Source organism: Erythrolamprus reginae, chromosome 5 (assembly GCF_031021105.1).
Source record: "Erythrolamprus reginae isolate rEryReg1 chromosome 5, rEryReg1.hap1, whole genome shotgun sequence".
Lineage (NCBI taxonomy): Eukaryota > Metazoa > Chordata > Lepidosauria > Squamata > Dipsadidae > Erythrolamprus > Erythrolamprus reginae.
The window spans coordinates 91,175,932-91,202,150 of record NC_091954.1 but is presented as its reverse complement, the minus strand read 5'-3'; the positions used below and the strand labels follow the sequence as shown (position 1 = coordinate 91,202,150).

At 37.6% G+C, this 26,219-nt stretch overlaps 1 protein-coding gene across 6 annotated transcripts in view; it reads right to left on the bottom strand.

Moving 5' to 3' along the window:
* ARHGEF26 (Rho guanine nucleotide exchange factor 26) overlaps positions 1 to 25,761 on the bottom strand; it is a 52,760-nt gene extending 26,999 nt beyond the window's left edge. The window contains exons 1-5 of one of the 6 annotated variants that reach the window (XM_070753478.1): positions 25,309 to 25,761; positions 21,799 to 22,900; positions 18,482 to 18,521; positions 15,823 to 15,968; positions 7,967 to 8,023 (exon numbers count right to left, since the gene is read on the bottom strand). In XM_070753478.1, the coding sequence (XP_070609579.1) occupies positions 7,967 to 8,023; positions 15,823 to 15,968; positions 18,482 to 18,521; positions 21,799 to 22,851 (1,296 nt within the window). In that variant the 5' untranslated portion in view covers positions 22,852 to 22,900; positions 25,309 to 25,761. Of the gene's footprint in view, positions 1 to 7,966; positions 8,024 to 15,822; positions 15,969 to 18,481; positions 18,522 to 21,798; positions 22,901 to 24,084; positions 24,189 to 25,308 lie in introns of those variants that run through there. The other 5 variants (XM_070753479.1, XM_070753482.1, XM_070753481.1 and 2 more) reach the window with 5 other exon arrangements.
* Between the last annotated feature and the right edge of the window lie 458 nt (positions 25,762 to 26,219).

The following is a 26,219-nucleotide window of genomic DNA, read 5'->3' as shown; positions in this document are numbered from 1 at the left end:
GACCAGCATCTCAGACCAAGCATAATCCGTGCCTGAGACACAGTTATGATCGAAATAATTTCAAAGTATGAGGGAGGCAAGCGTGTGTCGGATATTGCCACCAAATACGGCATGTCGAAGTTGACAATCTCAACGATTTTAAAGCAAAAGGAGCAGCTTAAAGAAGCTAATGTTTCGAAAGAAGTTAGTTTCATATAATAGCGAGTCAACAGGGGCTGGGAACCAATTAAATTTATTTCCTTTATTTCTTATGGGGAAAATTGTTTCAGATACCAAACATTTCGGGCACCGACCAACTTTCCAGAATGGATTGTGGTCATTAATAATAATAATAATAATAATTATTATTATTATTATTATTATTATTATTATTATTATTTATTAGATTTGTATGTCGCCCCTCTCCGAGGACTCGGAGTGGGGTTCCGAGGTTCCACAGTACTTTGTTTAAAATAAAAAATCCTATAAATAAAACCTGCACACTAAGTGAAAAAGTGTGAATAAAAATTTAATTTAATTTAATTGACTTCTATGCCATCCAATCCCAACGGAACTCAAAATACCTCTCCCCACTTAGCCAATGAATACACACTATATATATATATTAAACATATAACATAAAAAGAAGAATGTAAAAGAGTTAGTTAGGATAGATTGTGCGTCGAAATGTGCCATATTCCAACCACTTTTTAAGATTTTGAGGCTATTTTAAAGAGGAAATGTCAGCAATTTGACTCTTGGGCTCTAGATCTCAATCTCATCTTTTAAAAGAAGGAAAAATTCTAAGGCAAAATCAATCAATAAATCCATAACATTCTAGTGGCAAGTCCATTCCTAGTGAAAACTAGATGACTGAGGTGTTGCTTTAAGATTATAAAATATCACTTTCAACCCCAACTTGAGATAAATATGTGAATTATATAACATTTTTGGACCAGTGTTTTTGGATTTTCCTTCATCATATATTTTAATATATCAATTTCATAACATATTTGTTCCCATGACGTAGCCCGGATATATATATTTTAGGGGGGAAATACCAAAACAGAAAGGAAGAAGAACCTCATTTTAAAAAAGTCAAATTACTTGAAAAACCCCCAAAATCAAGAATTGACAAATCACAAATATCAGCAATCCATTGCTGGCTGTATTTTTACATTAGCTAAGATGTCATAAATTATTGATATTATAATATATTCTAATAACCCAGGATACATTTTAATAAGTCTATATTATTGTAACACACTGTTAAAAAGTTCTGTTAATTCAGCTCAAATATAATAAAAATGAGACAAGCCCAGACATGTGTTTTTTATTGAATTGTCCAACAAAAATAAGCTTTATTAATTGATTACAAAATTAAAATAGTTCATAGTAAAATCAATACCAGAGTTGCACATAATGTTTTTTATTGAAGATTGGCTGAATATGAAAATGATGGGGTCCAGAATATATATATAGTCTCTCAAATCTTTTTGCAACTTATTACTGTATTCATGATTCAAGTCAACGTACATCTGGTTTGACACAAGGAAAATGATAAAGAAGAAAATAGCAGAGAGAAATTGATTTAATTATTCTTAATTTGGGTTACAATAGAAGTCCAAATTTTGGTGAAGGTACAAAAGACTTACAAGAATCAGTTTGGTTTAGTGGTTAAGGCACTAGGCTAAAAAATAGAAGTTCTAATTCTACCTTAGGCATGAAGCAGCTGGATAATTTATTCTCATCCATACGAAGCAGTCAATGGTAAACTATTGCCAAAAATCTTTCCAAGAAATTGCATGGATTAGTCCAGATAGTTGCCAGAAATCAAAACTGCCTCAAAAGTGTACACGTACACAAAAAAGCAGACCTACATACAGGCCCAGGGTAGTTAATTTTAAAATCCCATTTATGAATGAATATGAATATTAACAAGCAGCCCTTCTATCTACTGGGGCATTTTTATTACCGCACTGGGCTTTAGTCGTTTTTTACATGATGGCTGTACTACTTTCAGTATGATTCTCTGGTTTACCCCAAAATATATCTTTTAATGTACTTTTTATGCAGCCATTCTTCCATTGTTGTTATTTTTACAATGAATGTTTAGTATATTGATTGAGATCCTGGCATTCTCTACTGTCACTGTTTTTCAACAGACAGTTGAAAGTCCACAGTGAGCTGCAAGTCCATAAGCATTTCAAGCATGCTTGTATGTATTTCCGTTCTTCTCAATCTGTACATTCTTCAGCTGGGCGAGCTCTGACTCCCAAAGTTCTTGCAATGATAATTCTGGCTTGGAAACCCTGAGAATTAAAGTCCAACTATCTGGAAAATGTCTGGGGCAGGCTGGTTAATTGTTTTCAAGTCCTTAATCAACAACCGAGTGAACATAAAGAAGATCTGTATAATATGACTAGAGGCAACAGAAGCACCATGACTTACATTCCTGCTATCATCTTGCCCTTAAAACTATGTTTCTACTGCATCTTGTTGCCTTAACTGCACTCATAAAGAAAGGATTTGCCTAAAGAGAGCAGCAGTGTTCCGTGACTAATTTGTTCTGATCTGAATTTTTTAAAAGAAAGGACATCAGCGAACTCATCTTCAAGACTATTTAAAGATTCTTTGTTCTCTGTCCTGATGACAGCCCTAATTGATTCCTTCAAAGCTGATAAATCCAAGACTAGGCATCCCAGTTTTGAAAGTGAAAATGAGATAGTTATATCTGCTTGTGAGACAAGCAGATAACAAAAACAGCTTTTCAAAGGATTTCAGAAAACTTACAAACAATTAGTTTGGTGAAAAAAAGGAAAGAAACAGAATAGGGAGTGTTTGAACTCATGTATAACCGAGTGATGCTAATTGGAGATGAAGAATGATAACATATTTTCCAATTCTTATTTCTTACTCAAAACAAATGACAATCTTCATGAGTGACACTCCAAAATGTAGTTTCAGTTCATCTGCATAACAGCAATGCACACAGACGTTTAAAGCCTGATAGCTGATGAACAGTTGTCAGAACTATTTAGAGATGAAATGTGCACTGAAGCTTTACATATGGTACTGAAGAAGCACTTACATTTAAAATTAAAAGGGCTTTAAAACAGAAGGGACGTTTTTAAAAGCTGGTACAGTACTTGGATCCACTGTAGTAATTACATTTAAGATTAGAAAGGCTCGTATATAGCAGATACATTTTTAAGAGCGATCTTGGGCCAGATTATTTTTCCTTGGCTTGCATTATCACACAAGTTAAATTTATAAATTGCAAGATAAATCATTATGTACAAAATGCATTAACCTTACACTAATCAGTAAAAGAAGTGAAATATTGTATTTACATGTATACATATATACTTTATTTATTAAAGCAGTATAGGTTAGGTAGACTCCTCAACACTCCTCTCCAATGGAACAATTGTGCATTTGGGGAACCTTTCTTATTACATGTATCTGCTTTACCATGTAATATTAAGGCTAAGATTTGTTTTAATCAGCTTATTAAAAAAGCCAAGTGATCTAATACATAAACCACAGACTTCACAAACTGTGATGGGGTTCACACCTAGGTTAGACCACATAATGTGTTGTAACCACCATCACCTAGTAAAAAGCCTTTCAAGCTACCGATTCAGGCCAGTTTGGGTGTACTGGTAGTGCCGTCAACCAGTGTTTTGGAGAACTGGTAGTGGAAGCTACATGAGGCTCTTCCCATCTGCCCAGACATCACCATTTTCTTTTCTTTTTTTAACCCTCTACGCATGTGCAAAGCCTTCTGCACATGGACAGAAGGTGAAAAAGAACACACACCAGTGGCACAAAGTGTATGCCGCCCCGAGTCTTCGGAGAGGGGCGGCATACAAATCTAATAAACTATAACTATAAACTATAAAGTGCACGCTTCCGAACCGGTAAGGATGGTAAGTAGATTTCACCTACTTTACCATCTATAAAATTGTACTCAAGCCAATCCAAGACACTTTTCTCATTTTGACTCTTTAGTTTGAATCATTACCCAGCCTTGAGCTCCTCTGATTTGGACCACAGCTGAAGAGAACTGCACCAATTGCAACTTTTTCCTTGACAGCTGGAAAGTTCTTATCATTTTAAGAATAAGTTGCTTCTTTCCCAATTTATTCACAACAGAATTTAATTTAAAAGGCTGACGTTCCCTCTCCTTCCCTAACTTTATGCAGCTTTAAAATCTGACTTGACTTACACTCAGAATGATGTTTAGGTCCTTCCTTATGATCTCTCATTGAACTGTCAGGACTATTCTGAGGAACAATTCTCTTGAGTGCAATCCAGACCAAAAGGAGCTGGAAGAGTGTTTCCCAAATTCATCAAGAGGGCAGCAGAAGCCTCTAGAGGGCTGAGGAGGAGAAAACAACAAATTTTAGGATCACTCCTCATGCTAATATGATAGAAAGATAAGAAATCCAATCAGTGGTGGGATTCAGCTGGTTCGGGCCAGTTTGGGCGAAATGATAGTTAAATTGCTAGCTGTCTTCTTCCTGCCCTCCCTACTTCCAGGAGTTTCAAGCACCTCATTTAGGCTTCCAGGTAAGTGCAGGGAGGCCTACTGGGTCAAAACAGTGTATGAGGGGTCATCTGCGGCCCATTTTAACTCCAAAAAAGCTGCAGAGAGGCCTACTAGGCCCAAGAGGCTGCAGTTGTGTGTGACACTTCTTGCCTGCATTTCATTTTCAAACTCCCAGGAGGGTGAAGGGAGGCCTACTAGCCAAAATGGGGCATTGGGGTGCAGTGCAGATCCCCGTGGCCAGTTTTTTCTCCCAGGAGGCTGCAGGGAGGCCTACTAGCCTTAAAACAGAGCACAAGGGGTGTATTCCATTTCCCCCATGGCCCATTTGTGCAGGAGGCCGAGTGCTGCCTGTCACACCCCCTGACCATGCCCACCATGACTATGACCATCCAGCCATTCATTAGGGCAGAGAAGCGGTTGTTATATTATTTGAATCCCACCACCGGATTCAATGCTAGCTCATGAGCAAAGCCACAAAATGGGGAGGAAGGTATTTCCATATTTCCACATACCTTTGGTTTAGACCCGGGATAGGCAAAGTTTATTTATTTATTTTATTTATTAGATTTGTATGCCGCCCCTCTCCGAAGTTGGGTTTGCCAAAAAGTTGGCTCTTCTATGACTTGTGGACTTCAACTCCCAGAATTCCTGAGCCAAACATGCTAGCTCAGGAATTGTGGGAGTTGAGATCTAGATCTAGATCAACTGGCTACATGCCAAGCTATAACAAATGGCACACATTGGAAATCTCTTTCTCTTGATGTCCCACCTTCTGCTATTACTGATGCAACATATTTTAAATATATTTTAGTGAATATTAGATAAATATTACCAAGATGTTCAATATACATAGATAGGGTAAAGGTGGTATAAAGAGATATATTAGCACATTTTTGGACAACAACTATATTGTCATTTTTATATGGATATATCTGATTGTGTCTTTCATGAAAGATTTATCAGACAGAGAAGATTATTCCTCCGGTCAGACCTATGTTACAATTTTACATTGCAGGCACAAGAATATTCCAGCAGAACATTCACCAAATATTTAATGCTATCCAAGTTACTACTGCTCCTGGAGGTCTATGTTAATAATAACTGACTAGATTTGAGGCCCAGAGCTGAAAGGCAAAAAGTTGTACAGCCTAAATTATCTATTTACACCCAAAACAATTTTTCTCTCATGTTTTAACGAGTTGGCATTTTTTAAATTTTGACTTTGCTCCCATCATTAGCTTTCCTAATTCTATAATAATAACAACAACACAGTTGGAAGGGATCTTGTGGATCTTCTAATCCAACACCCTGCTTGGGCAGGAGACCCTACACTACTTCAGAGAAATGGTTATCCAACATCCTCTTAAAAACTTCCAGTGTTGGAGTATTCAGAACTTCTGGAGGCAAGCTATTCCACTTATTAATTGTCCTAACTATCAGGAATTTTCTACTTAGTTCTAAGTTGCTTGTCTCCTTGATTAGTTTCCATTCATTGCTTCTTGTTCTACCATCAGGTGCTTTGTAGAGTAGGCTGACTCCCTCTTCTTTTATGGCAGCCCCTTAGATATTGGTACACTGCTATCATGTCTCCTCCAGTCCTTCTTGTCATTAAACTATACACACCCAGGTCCTGCAACTGTTTTTCGTATGTTTTAGCCTCCAGTCCCCTAATCATCTTTGTTGCTCTTCTTTGCACTCTTTCTAGAGTCTCAACACACTTTTTACATCGTGGTGACGAAAACTGAATGCAGTATTCCAAATGTGGCTTTAATAAGACATAATATAGTGGTGTTAACACTTCACCTGATCTTAATTCTATCCCTCTGTTAATGCAGCCTAGAACTGTGTTGGCTTTTTTGGCAGCTGCTGCACACTGCTCGTTCATATTTAAATGGTTGTCCACTAGGACTCCAAGATCCCTCTCAGCTACTACTGTTGATCAAGGTACCACATACACTGTACCTGTGCATTTTGTTTTTGTACTTTTTTCACCACTGAATTTCATCTGAGCCCATTGTTCAAGTCTGTTAAGATCCTTCTGTATCTTGAGCCTATCTTCAGGAGAGTTGACTATTCCTGCCAGTTTGGTGCCATCTGAAAATTTGATGAATTCCCCATCTATCCCGTCGTCATTGATGAAGATATTGAAGAGTACTGGGCCTAAAACAGAGCCTTGGGTTACTCCACTGCATACTTCCCTCCCTGTAGATGCAGCTCCATTGAGCACTACACGTTGAGTGCAGTTGGTTAGCCAGTTTTGAATCCATCTGGTGGTGTTGCTGTCTAACCCACATTTTTCAAGTTTATTTAGTAGTAAGTTATGGTCTACTTTATCAAATGCCTTACTGAAGTCCAAGTAAATTAAATTGACAGCATTCCTCTGGTCCACTAATTTTGTCACTTTGTCAAACAATGCAGTAAGATTAGTCTGGCATGATCTGTTTTTGGCAAGCCCATGTTGGCTTTTGGTTATTACTTTGTTTGCTTCTAGTTATTACTTTGTTTGCTTCTAGGTGTTCATTGATTCATTTCTTATCTTTTCCAGAATCTTCCCTGGTATTGACGTCAGGCTGATAGGTCTGCATTTCCTGGATCTATTTTTTTCCTCTTTTTTGAAGAGGGGAACTACATCTGCTCTTTTAATGCATAGAGATTTAAATCTATTTTGATTGACCTTGTGTTTACTGTATACATGACCTGTGTTGTGCCTGACTGCTCCTATATTCTTAATACCTGTTTGATTAGTGCACATGATATGGCATTCATTATTAAATATTTGGCTTTGCTTGACAGCAAGGCTGATAAACTTACCCATACATGTTGCGTGCACTGTTAACCATATTCATTTTAGATTGCTGGGGACAGAAATATTCTGTATCAATTCAATCTCTGTCCCCGCTGTTCAGTTTAAATGTTTATCCAGGAAATCTGTGAACTGAACAGCGGGGACAGAGATACGGAACATTTCTGACCTCAGCAATCTAAAATTAATATGGTGAATTCTGTTGTTGTTTGAGTCAATGACCTAATATACTTTACTATTAACCCCTTTTATCTCTACAATTCCAAAATTATCAAAAATACATCAAAACTAACAGAAACAGAATTGATATGAGAAAAGTCACTAATAGGTTAATTTTACCTATTTTACTACTTTACACAGGCTAAGGATTTTCTTTCCATCATTAATATACCTCTAAAACCACATATTATTTATAGCATATAAGAATATACATTTTTAAATAATCCTTTTCTACCAGCATATATGACCTTACTCTAAAGGGGGCAATAAAATTTCAAAAAGCCTAGATAAAAATGTTATTGTAATGCTATTGTAATTTAGTTCAAAGGGAAAAAAGAGAACCAGAACTTACTGTCAAAAGTACTAGAAAGGCATATATTAATAATTGAATTAATTATTACAACACTTACCTCTTGCCTTTTTCTTTCTTCTTGGCTGATGGTCTGAGATAGGCCATTCCTCTTCACCTGAAACGAATGCTTAATTAATATACAATAACTCATAATTTTTTTAAAATATACAAAGATAGACCATTTGCTTACTCTAAATCATAGTTTCTATAATATAAAGCTACTTCATTATACAAACAGCAACTGACAATTTATGATACCTAAATGATCTGTTAATGTCTCAACCAGAGGTAACTTCTGTGCTGTCAGTTCCCTTTACAGATGTTACAAACTACTGGAGCTCTGGCCAAACAAAGGTATTCTGAAAAGGTTTCATTATAGCTCCCAAATGTATAAAACTGCCCTGTGAATGGTATTACAGTGTTCCCTCGCTTTTCGCGAGGGGATGCGTTCCGAGACCGCCCGCAAAAGTTGAATTTCCGCGAAGTAGAGATGCAGAAGTAAATACACTATTTTTGGCTATGAACAGTATCCCAAGCTTTCCCTTAACACTTTAAACCCTTAAATTGCAATTTTCCATTCCCTTAGCAACCATTCAGATTATTACTCACCATATTTATTTATTAAAGTTTATTTAAAAAAATATTTATTAAAGGCAGACAAAAGTTTGGCAATGACATATGACATCATCGGGTGGGAAAAACCGTGGTATAGGGAAAAAACCCGCAAAGTATTTTTTAATTAATATTTTTGAAAAACCGTGGTACACTTTCCGCGAAGTTCGAACCCGCGAAAATCGAGGGAACACTGTACTCCCAAAAGTATGTTCTTGATTCCCTTGTACATAAAGGTATTGATTTAATTCTACTAGAGTAGGGTGTCAAACCCATGGGCCAGATGCATCATATGCTGGTCCCAACCCCACCCAGTTTAGCAAAGGGGGGAAAGTCATGATACATCACGTGGTACATTGACATGAGTTTGACACCCCTGTACTAGAGCGAGAGTTCTCAAACTATATCATATCCCAGGAATTTTAAGGATGGATTAAGAATGTGAAATTTGAGGGATGGAGCAAAATCCATGCTTAAAAAGGGGATTTCTTATACCAAAATTCTAAAAGGTTGGTATTACTAAGGGAGGTATGTAGGCTGATGAATCGTTGTGTGAAGACTGACAGATCGGTAGTGGGTATGTGATAAGAAGAAAGAAAAAACCTTGCAAATATTCACAAATGTGTGGTAAGATTAGGGCCTGGGTAGGCTGTAAGAAGGAGGAACAGAAGACAAACATATGTTATCTCTGTTACTTTATATAACTTTCATTAGCTTTTCATTACATGAAAAACTATATGTGCTTATTTTTACTGAAAAATTTAAAGATTTATAGCATGTGTTTGCATTTTATTTAATTAGTTTTAATTTATGTATGTAATTGAATTATTTGTAAGGTCAGAGGTCAAATTCAAATAAAATATAAATATAACTTGAATTTGCTGAACAGATGAGATAGACAAGTCAACTGGAATTCAGCAGAGAGAAACCGGAAAAGGAGAATATGGCTCAGGAACATATATACTAATGGTATAAATGTGTCTTTTTAAGCACTTGAGCAAAATTCCCTAATTTCAGAACAGTGATAGAATAAATTAATAGGAAATGGACCAATCTAAGTTTTAAGTTTACTAACCCTTTGCTTCATATACATTTAGGAAACCTATTTTATTTATATGGTCTAATGCTTAACATGGAAAGAGGCATTACTTTATTGTGAGATTAGAGAGATTAGCTAAAGCATGCCTCTACTAGTTTTAATAAAATAAAACTATTACTTCATTAAAAGATTATAATTAAAATTAATCATTTTTGTCCCTGTCAGACAGATTCATTCAGGCTGATCAAGCTCCTCACATTCCTATAGTCCAAGAATGTCAAACTTGCATGTAAAAAAAGTAATTCAGGTTCCCATCCCCACATATTTTGTTTTCTTTCCTAAGAGCAAAATTTGGGACTGATCCAGCAAATTGATCATTTATCGGTATTTAGGTAATGAGAAAGGCCATTCTTCTGATGATTTATGACAGAAAAGTTTAATTGTTCGCTATAACATTTCTTTAGGCAGGATTCACATGGTGCACCAGTTGCGGCCCTATTTGGACAGGGAGTCATTGCTCACAATCGCTCATGCCCTCATCCCCTCGAGGTTCGATTATTGCAACGCTCTTTATATGGGGCTACCTTTGAAGAGTGTTTGGAAACTTCAGATCATGCAGAATGCAGCTGCAAGAGCCATCGTGGGGCTTCCCAGATTCGCTCACGTTTCTGCAACACTCGGTGGCCTGCATTGGCTGCCGATCAGTTTCCGGTCACAATTCAAAGTGTTGGTCATGACCTTTAAAGCCCTACATGGCATTGGACCAGAGTATCTCCGGAACCGCCTGCTAACGCACGAATCCCAGCGACCGATAAGGTCCCACAGAATTGGCCTTTCTGGGTCCCGTTGACTAAACAATGTCGTTTGGTGGGCCCCAGAGGAAGAGCCTTCTCTGTGGCGGCCCCGGCCCTCTGGAACCAACCCTCCCCGGAGATTAGAACTGCCCCCACCCTTCCTGTCTTTCGTAAACTACTCAAGACTCACTTATACCGCCAGGCATGGGGGAGTTGAGACACCTTTCCCCCAGGCTTTTTTATACTTTGTTTTATGTTTGGTATGAATGTGCTGTTTGGTTTTTTAAATAATGATAGGGTTTTATATGTTTTTAATATTAGATTTGTTCCACTGCTATATTGTTTTTATTGCTGTTGTGAGCCGCCCCGAGTCTTCGGAGACAGGCGGCATACAAATCTAATAAATAAATAAATTCTCACTGTTCATGAAAGCCAAGGAGCTGTCACTGAGAAAGGAATATTGGTATGGTATCTCTAAACACCTTTCTTGGTCTCTCTATGCTTCTATCAACAACTGCATAAGTTTCAATGAATCAAAATTGTCTGAAAGGCAAGGCATTGTCTCTGTTAGGACTCTGTCTAATCAGCTGGGTTGGCAATATATAATCCAACAGTGTAGGTTTAACTCTCTTGATGTATGTAGCTTTAACTGTATACTATTTCTGATTGTTTAATTGTGTTGCAGATTGCCATAAGAGGGAACTGGAGATCATGGCTTGCTCTGTCTAACATACTCTCTGTTGACATACTTTCTTGGACATTCTGTTCTATATAGTATCTAAGGCTAAGCTGTGATACCTTTGTTTGCTGTGAATGACAAAGGCAATTGATTGGTAAGAAGACTGTAATTTTATATTCTTTGGACAGTATTCTTAATTAAGAATATTCTTTCTATTTTATTCTTAATTAAAACATTCTTTCTATTACGTGTACGACTTGGACTGTTTATTTGATTGTGCTATTTCTTAAAGTAAACTTTTACTTAAGTTAGTGTGTATGTGTGTGGCTGGATAATTATTCATAACTACTCTCATAAACATTTCCATGTGCATATTCTTGTTATTCAAGGGTTACTTTGCACATAACTTAACAGTCTCTGTGTAGCTTCAAGGTACTCCCTGTCAGTATTCTACTTTTATAAATGACTGTTCTGTTTTTATGTAAGCTTGCAAAAGATGCAGCTATTTTACGATAACCTGAGTTGCAGATAACTTGAAATACTTATTTATATAACTTGAGATATTACCAAATGCATTTTCACTTTACTTCCTGGTATATTCACAGTTCAAGCTACTTTCACATGTATATTATTACTCTGTTGTTGCATATTGTGAATGAGACAACATAGCTTTTACTTCTTTAAACAAAGACAGCTTTAAAAAGAACTGAATATATCTTATTTCTAATGGCTTAGGAGCTATTTTCAAAAGAATTTCTGTTCTAATCCAGTTTTTTTTCAAGCAGTCAATTAAGAAGAGATAAGCAAACTAAACAAAAAAAAAATCTTACATAACAGCAGAGCATTGGAAAGAACAAAAAAGATAATAACCCACATACATAGGTCCAACATCACCTGTTTCCTATGCATATTGCACACACTTATATAAATGGGTGTGTAACATGCTTGCTTGCTTGTTTAGATGGAAGACATTTTGGTCCACAAGGAAGATATTTTCAGCTCCAATTCCTATTCAACATCTCAATCCTCTTCTCTCAATAGTTAATCAGATATTGTTTAACTCAGCTATAATGGCCAGATTTATACATTACTTAAAATCATAAACCAGGATTTACAACTTCCAATTGTCATTAAACCAAAACCAAGTAAACTGCGGTATACTTTACTGCGTTATGCTTTTGTGCTAATTTTTGGACCATACAATTTACACAGCTTGCATCTGACCCTTGCATTATCAAATACAGGATACAAAGAGGATACAGAGAAGGGATAGGTTCTGGATCGTTTTGCTGCCAGTTCGCTCAGGGTAGCGCCGGGCACTTGCGCCTTTACAGCAATCAAAAAATAGCTTCTACACATGCGCCAAAGCAAAAGTTAGCTTCTGCGCATGTACAAAAGTAAAATCCAAGATGGCGGCGCCCATGGATCATCACCGACAGAACTGCCTCTGTGACATCATCTACGATTTACTGACGGTTCTAAAGAACCGGTTAAAACTGGAAGGAACCCACGTCTGATACAGGTTTACATAAAACACGTACATTCTAAGTTGTACACATAACTCTGTTTCAAAAGATATGAACTCATCAAATTAATTGTCAAATTGTCAAATAGCCTTTTTCTAGTGCAGAAAACAGTGACTAAGTGATATATGTTTGTTCAATTTACCTTTGTCCAAATAGTACTGTTTCTCCTTGTAATTTACAGTTTTATCATGAAGATTTTTTAAACAGTGTACTGTCAAAGAAAACTATCATTTATAGTTACACACATGTGTTCATATTAGCTGTTTATCAACATAACTGTTTAATGATGTAGCCACCTGAGTACAGAATCTGACTACAGCACAATTTATAATTCACCGCCTATTTACACATAGAAACTTTAAAACCATATTTGAAAATCATGGTCTTTAGCTTGTTAACAGATTAGATTCTGCTAATTTATAAATCTTGGTTTACAACCAACACATGGGTTCACAACTGCATTAAATCATAATGCAACTTGTTTGGTTTGATATGCTGCATAAATCCAGTCAACGATCAACCCAACCAAGCAATCACCCAATTTTGTTTCATATTTAAGAGATCAAGAAGAGGTCATAAAGTGTGATTACTGAACTATATTCAGCTTGGTGAATTTTGATCTCTAATACCTGTCCATTAGTCCAATAGTTCTTACATTTAAGGTTATGTTATAGCCAATAGAGACCTTTTTAGAAACGTATTACTGCATCAATAATAGGTTATGATGGGTTTACTATTGAGGATTGGAATGGTTCTTGAGTCATTAAAAATACAAATTCCTTGTGTGTCCAATTACATTTGGCCAATAAAGAATTCTATTCTATTCTATTCTAAAATGTTAAGTTCTCTTCTATTCACTTTTTGGAACAAAAAGAGTTTACAAATATACTTCCAAGCATTAAAATGACATATAAGTAGCTAACAACATCACTTAAGCAATTAATTAAATTGTAGTTGTAAGTACAGCTAACTTCAGAACTTTAAATATATGTACTTTTGTCTTACAGATTTAATATGTTTAAAACTATTTCCTTATTTGTAAAGCTGTGGAAAGATAATTATATTACAGAACTGATTTTCATTATGCGTTATCCATTCATATTGCTGAGGCTGCTTATCTCAAGTGGGCAAGAGGCGAGTGGCATGATTATTTTTTTGCAATAGCTCTACATGACCCCCTGTGGAATGATTATGGGAAGCAACCACACGGAAGCAATAATCAAACTGTTAAGATAATGGCCAAATTTGGATGTTCATACTATAATTTAAGCTCCCTGCAATGAGCCATTTCAGCTGATTCAGTCAATCTTCTCTTCTCTTCAGTCAATCCAGCAGAAAACACAGTGGGAAATTAACAGCACAGCTGGTTAACAGTTGGTCGTTCTGACTGCAATAGGTCAAACTTTGAGTAATTAATGAAAAGTACCTTTTAGAGTAGTTGATCAAATAATAAAGGGTGGGGTGTTTTGTTTTGCTTTGCTTTTAAACTATGCTGTTCAATTATGTTCTGTACCTGATTTAGTTGAAATCAAATTCAACCATACTGTTTCAGAAACATTTAAGAAATATTCATTCACAGTGAATCTTTTGATGAAGGTCATATTTGAACACTCTGAAAATTTTAATAGTTTAATATTTGGAGAAATAGAACATCAAGTGTCAACTGAATGTATACAAAGCTGGACATATAGAAATACCCAGAATAATATGCCCTGCCCTTGGGCTTTTCCTGCTCTTCGTGCAATTCTATACATCTCTTAAACAAAACTGCTACTTACACTGGTTTGATCTGAAACAAATACGGTATATGTAGTTCTCATTTAACAATAACAATTGGGACCAAAATCAGCAAAGAGGTCACATTACCGCTTTGCTCAATGACTGAAATCCTGGTTCTGCTAGTTGTTGTTGCTAAGCAATTGTGCCGATCATTAAGTGGAAGGTGTGCCAGCTAAGAAGGCACAGGAAGCTTGGCACAGGCTACGTGAGAATTGGCAGGGTGCTGAAGTTACCATTTCCTGGAAAATGAAGGCATGCTCCAACCACCACTACCATTCAAACAGTCATGAGAATAATGGTTGCTCTCACAGTGCCTTAGAACTACTACTTGTGAGGTGATTGGCAGGTAGCAGAAGCTGCAGCACTGTGAACATAAGGATAGACAGACTGCCAAGTATCCAAATTTTCATCACATGGCCACAGCGGCCATGCAATAGTTGCAATTTCTGGTAACAGTTATTAAGTTCACATTCTGGATAGAGAGGACCATTGATTTGACAAAGGAGCTAAAAAGGCCAACTATGTTAGAATTGAACAGCCCTCCTTCAATAGAAGGGCAGGAATATGATACAACCTCTGTCTACAACAATGCAGACCTTTCAGCAGTTCCAAGAAAGTTCCACAACCATTTGTATTATGATTCAGGTGACCTGGGGGGCATACATAAATCTCCAAGTGACCCTAACAGCTCTCAGAGAGAGTGCTAAGTTAACAACCAGATGACTTCAAGAAAATATAATCCTTCCATTTTCCACCGCCACCCCCACCCTCCAATCAGAACTGATTTGTGTGCGATGGGCGCCCAAGATTTTTCCCATCGATTGCTGAGTTTTGAATTTTTTTGACTGAAGGAGAATAAGTATGGCGCCACTGCATTGATTGACATTTGCTCTCTGGGTGATGAGCCCAAGTTTTAGTTGAGAAAAGCCCCGCCTTCGATCTCGAAATGCTCAAGAAATTATCGAGTGGCACTGACTGTTGATTTTGTGCGCTTCAGTAGGTATCTTGGGTAACAGTCTCAGCAGCGTTCATGCCCTTAGCATTCAGGTAGCATATTATAGTGCACACTTTAGGAGGGAAATGGAATGAGGACGCTTATCTCTAAGCTTCACAACACTAGTCGGTGATCTACTGTACACTGGCACTGCTCGTTCGCTTCCACTGGCTTTCCGCTACATCAGAGGTCTTCAAACTTGGCAATTTTAAGACTTGTGGACTTCAACTCCCAGAATTCTCCAGCCAGTATAGCTGGCTAGAGAATTCTGGGAGTTGAAGTCCACAAGTCTTAAAATTGCCAAGTTTGGGGACCCCTGCGCTACATGATAGTAATACCAACTTCCCCCATGAACATTCCCCGCGAGAGCTATGTGCCTTGTAACCTTACTTTCTGGATAACCCTCATACAATCATGCTTATAATGCATATAAATATCATATTGGTTTCCAATTTGAACTTTGAGATATTAACTAATATTACGACACTTACTGCAGACAGTTGACTCCATGTTGATCTTAGAGGTTTGTATTGAATAACTATTTTTTCATCTGACTTGTGATCTTTTGATTCTACATCTTCATCGGAATCTATATCCAAAGCTTTTTCTTTATAATTCTGATACAACACTGCATTTTCTGCAATAACAAAAGAGGGAAATGATTTGAAATACTTTAGACAATATAATTATAATAATTTTCTCTTAGACAGCTAGTTTTGTTCAGAACAGACACTGGGCAAGCATATTACAAGTTACAGGAACATCAGGTCAGCCAAACTCAGGAAAGAAAAACAAGAGAACCTATTTTATTCCCTCCCATTCTGTGGATAATTGAATACAATGAGTTATGAAAGTTGGCTGATCTATCTTGTTAGCAAGGTATGTAAGCAAGTATAAAATCATTTGAAACTAACAGAATCAATTATGCTTCTTGTAGCTATAATTGCAAATGCAGAGCTAAAGTGTAGTCCCAATATTGGGTTTTTCCCCCCCTCATGCCTATTAAAATGTCAATCAAATCACTCCATACTTTACCATGTTGCATTAATTATACCTGATCTGATGTTTAGATTTTTTTTTACTTTTGAAATACTAAAAATATATTACCCTAATCTAGAAATTGATAATAAGCAACATGTTGTAAAGCCAAGTGGTACCATACATTGTTATTATAAATAGACTTGACCTAAGTATCTCAAGTTTCAATCAGAAACCCCAGATAGCCCTATTTCAGTCTTTACATTCCAGATAAATGACAAATAATTAATGAGTTTAAAAATAGACACATAATCAGTTAAGAGAACTTATAAGTCAACAATAAGATGACTTTGTGAAAGTAGACTGAACTATATTTCAATTCTTCCAAGATGTGAATCTTGTGATTATTTACTGAATACTATAGAACAGTGAGTTCTGCGTGCCAAAAAGGTATGTGTGCATGCACTAACAGCACACCTACACCTATTCCCTTTCCTCAACCAAGTACACCGCTCTCTGCATTGCCCCCTGCACATGTGCACAATCCACCCCCTGCATGCGCACAGGACTCACTGAAGCATGAGATGGTGAAAAAAATGGCCAAACCGGAAGTTCAGAAAAATGGACTTTCGGTTTGTCTGCTGTGCTGTTTTTTACCCTCCAGAGGCTTCAAGGAAGCTTCCCTGAAGCCTCTGAAGGGTGAAATCACCTTCCCCAAGGCCAAAAATCAGCTGGCTAGTGTGCAATGGAGCTAACCCAAGGCAATGCCTCACATGCCCGCCGATATGGCCGCGCATGCCACCTGTGACATGTGTGTCATGCTATAGAAGTTAGTTTTATGTATATATACATGGTATCAAACCTATCAAGTTTGCTTTCATCTTAGTACTCTTGGAGTAGGGGAAAAGTGACTGAACTTGACCCTTGTTTTCAATTATCATGTTACTTTTCAACTGTTCTTCAAATTATAACATGGACTGAAAGCCTAAGTTTATGAAAATATAGGATATATAAATAAGTTACACTGGTAATCAGTGTTCCCTCTAATTTTTTTTGGGGGGGGGTGGGCGGAAAAGTATAGTGTCTGAGCGGCAGTCCCTTCGGGACTGGGCGGCACAGAAATAATAAATAAATAAATAAATAAAAAACAAACAAACAAACAAACAAACAAATAAATAAAAAACCCACCCTGTTTTGCCTCAGAGAATTTCAAAATAAAATACTGTACTGTGTGTCTATAACAGTGAGCTCATAATAGGGCAACTCTATCAATATCAAAATGCCACTTAAATAGTTGAGCTAGTTTCAAACTAGATTTTGATTTTCTTTCTCTCTTCCTTACTCCCATTCTTTTTCTTTCTCTTTTCCTTCCTCTCTTTTTTCTATCTGTTTCTCTCTCTTCCTCTCTCTCTCCTTCCCTCTCACTCTTTCCCTCTCGGCTTCTGGGCAGGTTTGGAAAACTCTGAGTTGATGATGATTTTTAAGTGAGCGATTGCTCACTGCTCAGCTTAGAGGGAACTATGCTGGTAATAACAAAGCGTGAGGATGCCACTGAAAGTATGAATGAACAAAGGCAAGACATTAAAGGAAAATGCTAGATGAGAGAACTTGAACAATGTTAAAAAAATTCAGAGATATGAAATGTAAATAACAAACCAACCAACCAGTGTTGCCTACAAACGATAAAAATATGCAAATTATAGCCAAGACGTAACAATCATAACAAAAAGAAATTCACAATACAGTACCCGTGAGGATAGGTGGAAAACCCCTGCAAATAAGATATAATGCTTCTATAGCCATTATAACAAGATTAATACCTTGCATTTCCTATCATTAACTATGCATGACAGAATTGCAACTTTTCTTTACAATAGGAAGTAGTTTTAGTCTCTTGTTTTACTCTACTTGAATGCATTATAAGGTTGGTCTTGACATTCTCCTATCCATGATATCAGTGGAAGAACCCTACTAGATATTGCAATAGTAATGCCACTTTACATTTGCTGCAATGACAGTTTTGTTTTCCCTCACCCTGTTAATATAAACAGAAGACTCTACACCTTTGACCCCAAGCTTTGCTTTGCAGAGCAGAGTGAAACCTAACCTGGTTCCACTTCTTTATACAATATATCATTAAAAATAAATACAGTATACTCCAACAGTTCTTACCTTGTCCATCAAATGTCCCTTGTCCTTTTAGCATTTTTTTCTATAATATTTCAAAAAGAAAATAGAGAAGGGGGAGGGAAAACTGGTGAAAATAGAAATGCTCAGTGCATAAATTAATTTCAAATGTTTTTCATAACCAGTATTGGGTTCCTACTGTTACGAATGAGGATGCCGCGCCTGTAGTAAAACTGGAGCTGCATGTGCAGCTTTGGGCCTCAGGCATGCGCCTGTATCCATCACAGCGAAATTTTGCTTCTGCGCATGTGCAGAAAGCAAACTCTCGTGAGGGGATGCAAGCGCATCTGAACTTTCTGTGCATGCACGGAAGGAAAAGATTTCCAAAAACTCACACACATATGGATCCCGAGATTTTGCTTCCTGTGCATGCGCAGAAGCAAAATCTCGCTAGGACGCACACATGCACACCAGAGAACTGAAGGTCCCAGTAAGCTGGGATAGTAACCATCTTCCAGGAGATACAATTTTTGTAATGTTCTGGTTCTGAACCAGAACTTTCCAAAACCATTCACAAAATAAAACACTCCTAGAATCACTGTCTCTGCCAAAATTAGAAGAATGTTTAAAAGTAACAGATTTTTAACATGTATGTCAGTAATGTTTTCGCTGAAGAAAAATTTTAAATTGTGTGTTGAAGTACGAAATGGTTCACTGTTTAAGTGTAATAAAATGCATACAGTAAATTATTTTATTAAGTCTTTAAAGTCAATAGCAATTTGGTAAAAAAAGAAAACCCAGACTTTTTTTCCTAATTATCCTAAAACAACCTCTAGTTTTATAGAAAATTACTATGAGTTTCATACATTTCTATATTTCAAGATTTTTAAAGCATTTTCCTTTAGACTTTGTATATATTCCATCACAGATAATGTCTTCACATTTGATAATAAGTCTAAAGAATTGGATTAAAATTTGGAAACATGTAACAGGACTGACATAAACACACTTTCCTCTTCCACCTTCACTTAGCAGATTCTCCATGATCCCAGAATTACATAAACGATCAAAAGTAACAGGTCAGAGGAAGGCTGAATTGACAGAAACGCCACTTACATCACAATTTACCTCATTCAACACGATAGAATTTAAATGAAAAGAACAGGATATAATAGCCATTATACAGTATGTTAGTTAAATGACTAGCTAGGTTTATGCATCTTGCTAAGAGATAATCATAACTTGCAAAACACTATGGTTGGGCTGCACAACACATTAAGCTAAAGCTAAACAAACAAACAACACAGTATCTCAGGGATACTAAAAGAAAACACTAACATTCTTCAGATGATCTCTACATTCCAAAATGGAATTTTAAAAATGAAATCTACAAATTCTATGGGTTTTTTAAATAGGTTAATGCATACATTCTGCATAAAATCTCTTAAATCCCAGGTGGGGTTAGATTATGACATTTTAAAAAATATTGAGTGGACAGCTCTATACCTTGAGGCCTAGAAAAGACTGGACTGTAAATAAAAAAATGTTGCTTTTAATAAAGTCAGGATGAGCAAATTTATATACCAAAAAAATTCAATAAAAAACCCTGTGCAATAGCATTCAAACTTATATACCACTTTACAGTGCTTTACAGCCTTCTCTAAGTGGTTTATAGAGTCAGTATATTGTCCCTAACAAACTGGATCCTCCTTTTACCGACCTCAGAAGGATGGAAGAGCGTCAACATTGTATGTATGTTGAACTCCAAAATTGAGTTATACAATTGAGTTGCTTTTGAGCAAATTATTTGACTTTGAAATTCTGGGAAATTTTAACTTTTCTTTATGCAAAAGGTTCTACATGAATAAATAGCAAGAAACCTTGTCAGTTTCTTTTGACTAATGTGAATTAAGATTCCAGAAAAAATTGTAGGATATCTATCCCCTTAATATAATTATATAAAAAGAAAACCCAATCCAAATAATGCTTCCAAATACACATACTGGAATCTAGATGGGACATGTAATCTGCACAAAAGTTTTTTGAAGAATGAATTCATTAGCTTGCATCTTTGCATCCTGCTCTTTCTGTTTGTCAGTTCCATGATTGTCCTAAATAAAATTAATAGAATCTCGATAAAGTGGGTATCTTGAAGTATAACTGAAGAGCATTGTTGCATATGCAATATTTCGATCAAAGTTATACAGATACTTACAACCAGGAAATAATTAGCACCATAAATATAATAATAAAATTATATAATAGCAATAATAGCATTTATACTTATATACTGTTTTACAGTGCTTTGTAACCCTCTCTAAGCGGGTTTACAGTGTCAGCATATTGTCCCCAACAAATTGGGTCCTCATTTTACAGACCTCGGAAGGATGGAAGGCTGAGTTAACCTTGAGCCTGGTGAGATTTGAACTGTCAAATTGCAGGTAGCCGGCAGTCAGCAGAAACAGCTCGCAGTACTGCACTCTAACCACTGCATCACCATGGCTCATAATCCCAAATCTTCAATGAGAACATATTGACATAATCTGGAACAATCATTACCATATCAATATCATAAACTTGAGCATCTGAATAGAAATTTATCAAAAGTAATTTCATTCTCATATATAATCATTTTAAGTTGCCAGTTTGGAGAAAGATCACGCAAATCAATGCATGAGTCTGCTTTTTTCTGATTTGGGAGTGAGGCCCATGGCTTGCCTCTGATCTTAACAAGAGTACCTAAAGGGTCACAGAAAATCCCTGTGCTCAACAGTCTATTTGTTTTTGCATTGAACAATACTCTACATTGACCACGTTCTGAACACAAAGAAGAAAATTGAGTTTGTAACCAGAACTTGTGCTATAGTTGAGAAACATCCCAGACACAAGCCCTCATCCCATATGAATGTCCTAGGGATAAATTTTTGGATAGCTACTAAGATCACGATGAAATTAAGAACTCACTATGATGCTCCAACCATGAAGTTTGAATTAACAGAATAAACAAAGGATTATCACAGATGGGGCAGTTATCACTCAGTTGTGATGAATATTTCCTTTCTCATCCTTAAACCTGTAAGCCAGGGGTCCCCAAACTTGGCAACATTAAAACTTGTGTACTTCTACTCCCAGAATTCTCCAGCCAGTGGCTAGAGATTTCTGGGAGTTGAAGTCCATAAGTCTTAAAGTTGCCAAGTTTGAAAACCTCTGCTCTAAGCTTTCTCATATTTTTCCCTATTAATCTATGGTTAAAATACTACCTTGATCTTTCACCATAGAAACTAAAACAGCAAACGTTCAAAATAAGCCAATCTATACTACCAATGACTGTAAACTATTAATAATTTCACTTATTTACTTACCTTTATTCTTCCTAAACTAGAGAATTTCTCTTTATCTTCTACGACTGCCTTCAGCCCTGGCTGAGACAGTTTGCTTTTCATTTTAATATTAGCACTACCATCAAAGTCAATACCACTCACAACAGCTCGACGATATGAAGTAGACCTCAAGCTACGCTTTAGCATCCCTGGGCTTTCCACATCCCCATCTGCTTCATCATCTTCACTGGCTACCAAAGGTACATCAAGAGTCTCCACCATGCTGCGTACCTTAAGTAACCTGCTGTTTGACCATGAATTCTGACTGTTAGCTTTGCCAATTACTTTTGTTTCAGAAGCTAAGCACTTAGGGATGATCTGCTGTTTCCCCATTTTTAATGCAGCAAGACTATTTGTGCTCAGAGTCACAGATGGCTTATCTGATTGGTCATTCCGATTTGATGGTATTCTTTGCAGAGGCAAATGTGGAATGTCTGAAGGAGCATGCAGGAAAACAGGTTCATTTTCTAAGTTTTTAGGAAGTTGACTGGGTTGTAATGCTAAGGCAATGGTTGTATTATTTGGCGAATGCACAATTTCTGATGGTGACACTCCAAGGCTTGATGTGAAAACAGTATGTTCCTTCTCAGGACTAAGTGATGCTTGATTAGACGACTTCCTTGTGTAAGTTGATTTACTGCTTGCTGAATCTATACAACCACTAGACATAAAGTTTATAGAATTATTTGAAACCATTTTCAAGATTTGTGGGGACTGATCAGAAAGTGTAGAAGATAAGATTCTGTGTTCTGGAAACTGAGCCTTTCCATTTGGTACACTTTTACAGGTCAAAAGCAAGGGACCTCTTTGAACAGAGTTGCTGTCCATAGAAGTAATTGTTTCACCAGGTTGCATTAAAGTGAATGTATCTTTGTCTTCCACAGGAAAATCTGTGAAGAGGACCCCACTGGAACTCTGATAGGACTGTGGCCTAGTTTTGTTCTTGGTATGCAAATGCCCACGATGCGCTGATCTTCTCTTCCACAATGGTGTAATATTCTTATTGGAAAAGTCTACTTCATTTTGTCCATCCATAACCCAGAACTGAGGTCAATTCAACATCAACACAGGAATGTAATATGTCCTATTGCACAACAAAAAAGGAAAAACAAAAACTTAAAATCATTCCGTAGCTACAATCTAATAAATCACCCTTGATAGGGAGAGAAGGTAGAGAAGAAAGTGTCCATCATTTCAGTTTTATTTATTTTTTAATAAAAAAAAACTCTTTATCATTTCCAAAGCATATTTACTATAATTGGAAGAGGATTTGAGCTTGAAGCTGACATAGCCAATGGGTACCATTCAAATGCTTCTCAGAAGTGCAGAGGATGAGTGGATTAAGTTTTAGATTCTTCTTTTAAACAGTAAATGCCTGGGCCTATCAGATGTATTGACATTTCACATCACCGTGGTTAAAGAATAAAGGAAAATAATTGTGTTCCATAAAATGAAATTTCTAAAAAATGCTTTAGGAACTTAACACTTTAGCTGGTGGGTACACTACTAAAAGTGGACCTATGAAAGCAGAGTTTAAACCTTTAAAGAAGTGGGCAGCCTCAAATGTATTCTTATAGTTATTCCCAGCATGACAGAAAATGTTATATTTATGCCAGGAAAAAAAAGAAACTTTTAATTGAAGTTTTTCTGAGTCATTTAAAGTAGGCAGTTTCTTATTCTACATGCAGTTAAACAGCGATGCTGTTGTAAAAAAAAAGGGTCTATTTAATTACAGCACCAGAATACTAGCCAAGAATAATTTAATGTAAACCATGGTGGTTCCAGAAGGCAAAGCAAAGGAAAAGTAATCATTTGTATTGGATCAGCTTCTGTTGATCTGCAAGTAAGTCACATTCTGCTCTCCTGCAGACAAGCAAATTAAGAAGCCTTTATATTTCCTATTACAAATTCTGTAGAAAAATATTGTTTTAAAGTGTGAAACCATGTAGGGTATGCAAAAGTTAAGCAGTCTGGAGCAATTTTTTTTCATCAAACCTAATTTCACTCAATAGCACCACCAATCCACATTTCGAAAAATATTAGGCAAATATTTATGGGGTATTAAGAAAATAGGTACAATTTGTACAAAGCCTAACAGTGGCTTTGAGAACAAGTGAAGATACCTTTAAAATAAATACCCCAAAATGCACACAAATAATAATAATAATAATTATTATTATTATTTATTAGATTTGTATGCCGCCCCTCTCTGAAGACTAGGAGCGGCTCACAACAACAAAATCCAAAGAAAATAGCTTCATGACAAACCTGTTCCCAAAGTATTCAACAAAGAATTACATGCTGCAAAACAGCAAATTTCACCTCCTTTCCCAGAAGCAAACCCTTCATTGAAGAAAGTGCCACTGAACTCCAGGTTATTCACTTTTGAGCTAACATGTATAAGACTGCAGTTCAGCAGCAAAGTTTGTGCCTCCCACCAGCAGAACCCCAATCTGATAAGCAGAACTGTACAAAGTCTAGGAACATTTTACAAACTTGTACATGTATTACACAACATTTAGCTTTTAAAAGCAAAAGTCAGCGGCAACTAAGATCTTGCTTTTGGACATCTGTTCCACAAGCCTTCTAAAACCAAGTTTTAGGACTGCATTTTGCTCCAACAACTCCATGCTCAAGTATGCCTGTTTACTCAATTGCTGAGCCTGAGGCTGAGAAAGCCCAGGCCTGCTTTGGGGATAAGACCCCTTCAGCTCTATGGGACTTGGGGAAAACATATACAACATTACAGAGTTAGTACTAAACGAGGTCAATAAACAAGAATTCCAGCATTCCCATTAAATACAACTACAAGCTATAAAAGAGTGGCAACCATTCCAATAACCCAGCACTACTGTTTGGGTGAGTTTATAACATATTGTGGAGGAGGGAGGGCTAAAAAAAACCCCCTTCTGTGCAGGATCCCTCGAATTGAACAATATCTGAAAGGAAGGATTATTTTGCTCCCTCTTTTGTCCTTCCAGGAGGGCGGTGTAATCCTTCCGAAGCCTTTGCATTAAGCAGACTACATCTTTAAGAAGAAAATTCTGAACTCGCACTCCTGGTATGAGCACTAGAGGAATTCCTATACTGTACTGTGCCTTCCTTGTAACAGCTCGCATAGCAGCTTACTGTTCCCGTTAGCAGTCTTATAGCACTGACATTAGCTACAGTAGAGTTCTGGAGGTGGGTGTTTGTGTGTTGTGTGTGTGTGTGTGTAAACCCCCCCTCCCAACATGAGGAGCCCCTGCGGCTCAGCGATGAAAGAAACACCGCCTTTACAATCACCAACTCAGCCCTCTTCCGTTCAAGAGCCCCTTTAAGCAGCGGCTTCTAGGGAAACTTTCTGCAGGGAACGGGAGGGGATCCCGGCAGCTTTTCTCTCCCACCTAGGGCAGCCCAAGCGCCTTTCCCGCCAAAATACCCACATTCAGAACCCCCAACCCCCCAGGTCAAGTCTAATCCTTCCCCTCAATTAAAACCCCGTCAATTTACCTCATCGGAACCGCACCGAAGGCGGCGGCGGCAAAGGACTTGCGAAGCTTCCGAGCTTGGGCGCAGCCAAAACAAATAACAACACTCCCCACCCGTTGCTCCCGCGCGCTCCAGGCGCTCGACCTGCTCCTTGCCCTCCTGTCCGGTCCCCGCACCGTGCACGGCCTTCGTCGGAGCCCCGCCCTCGGCAAGGCAAAACCCCACCTTCTAAACTCGACAGGAGGGCGTAATGAAAAAGCCTGTCGCCGCCGCCGCCTCCTCCTCGCGGGAACTCGGGCGGTTTAGACCCGAGAGTCCCCCGGAGGTTTCTCAGCCAAAGAACTTGGTCTGCTTTGCATGCAGCAGCAGCAGCAGCAGCAGCAACAAAAACCCACCCCTCAACTCTCCCCTCTGCTGCGCGATTGACGAAGCCGGGAAGGACTTTTAAGGGCGCGTGAAATTGTCCCATCAATCACGCGCTGTTTGGGAAGCGGTCTCCGAACAGGCTGAGGGGAAATGGTTTCCAAAAAAGGCGGAGGAGGAGGAAACAGGGAGCGGGGGTCCTTGGAGCTGTTTCGGTGAGGGGGAATGAATATAAGTGCAAAGACCGCCATAGACAAAATATATGAGGTATTATTATAAGACCAAAAGGTGTGGAGGACCCCCCCCCCCCCGGGTCCTGAAAAGGGGACCACCTGGATGAGGCGTGAACCAAGGTTGGGATTGTCATATAGAGCAGTGTTTCCCAACCTTGGCAACTTGAAGATATTTGGACTTCAACTCCCAGAACTCCCCAGCCAGCCGACGCTGGCTGGGGAATTCTGGGAGTTGAAGTCCAAATATCTTCAAGTTGCCAAGGTTGGGAAACACTGATATAGAGTATATAATTAAATGAAATACTTCTTGCCCGCCAAGAGCGTATTTAGACGAGG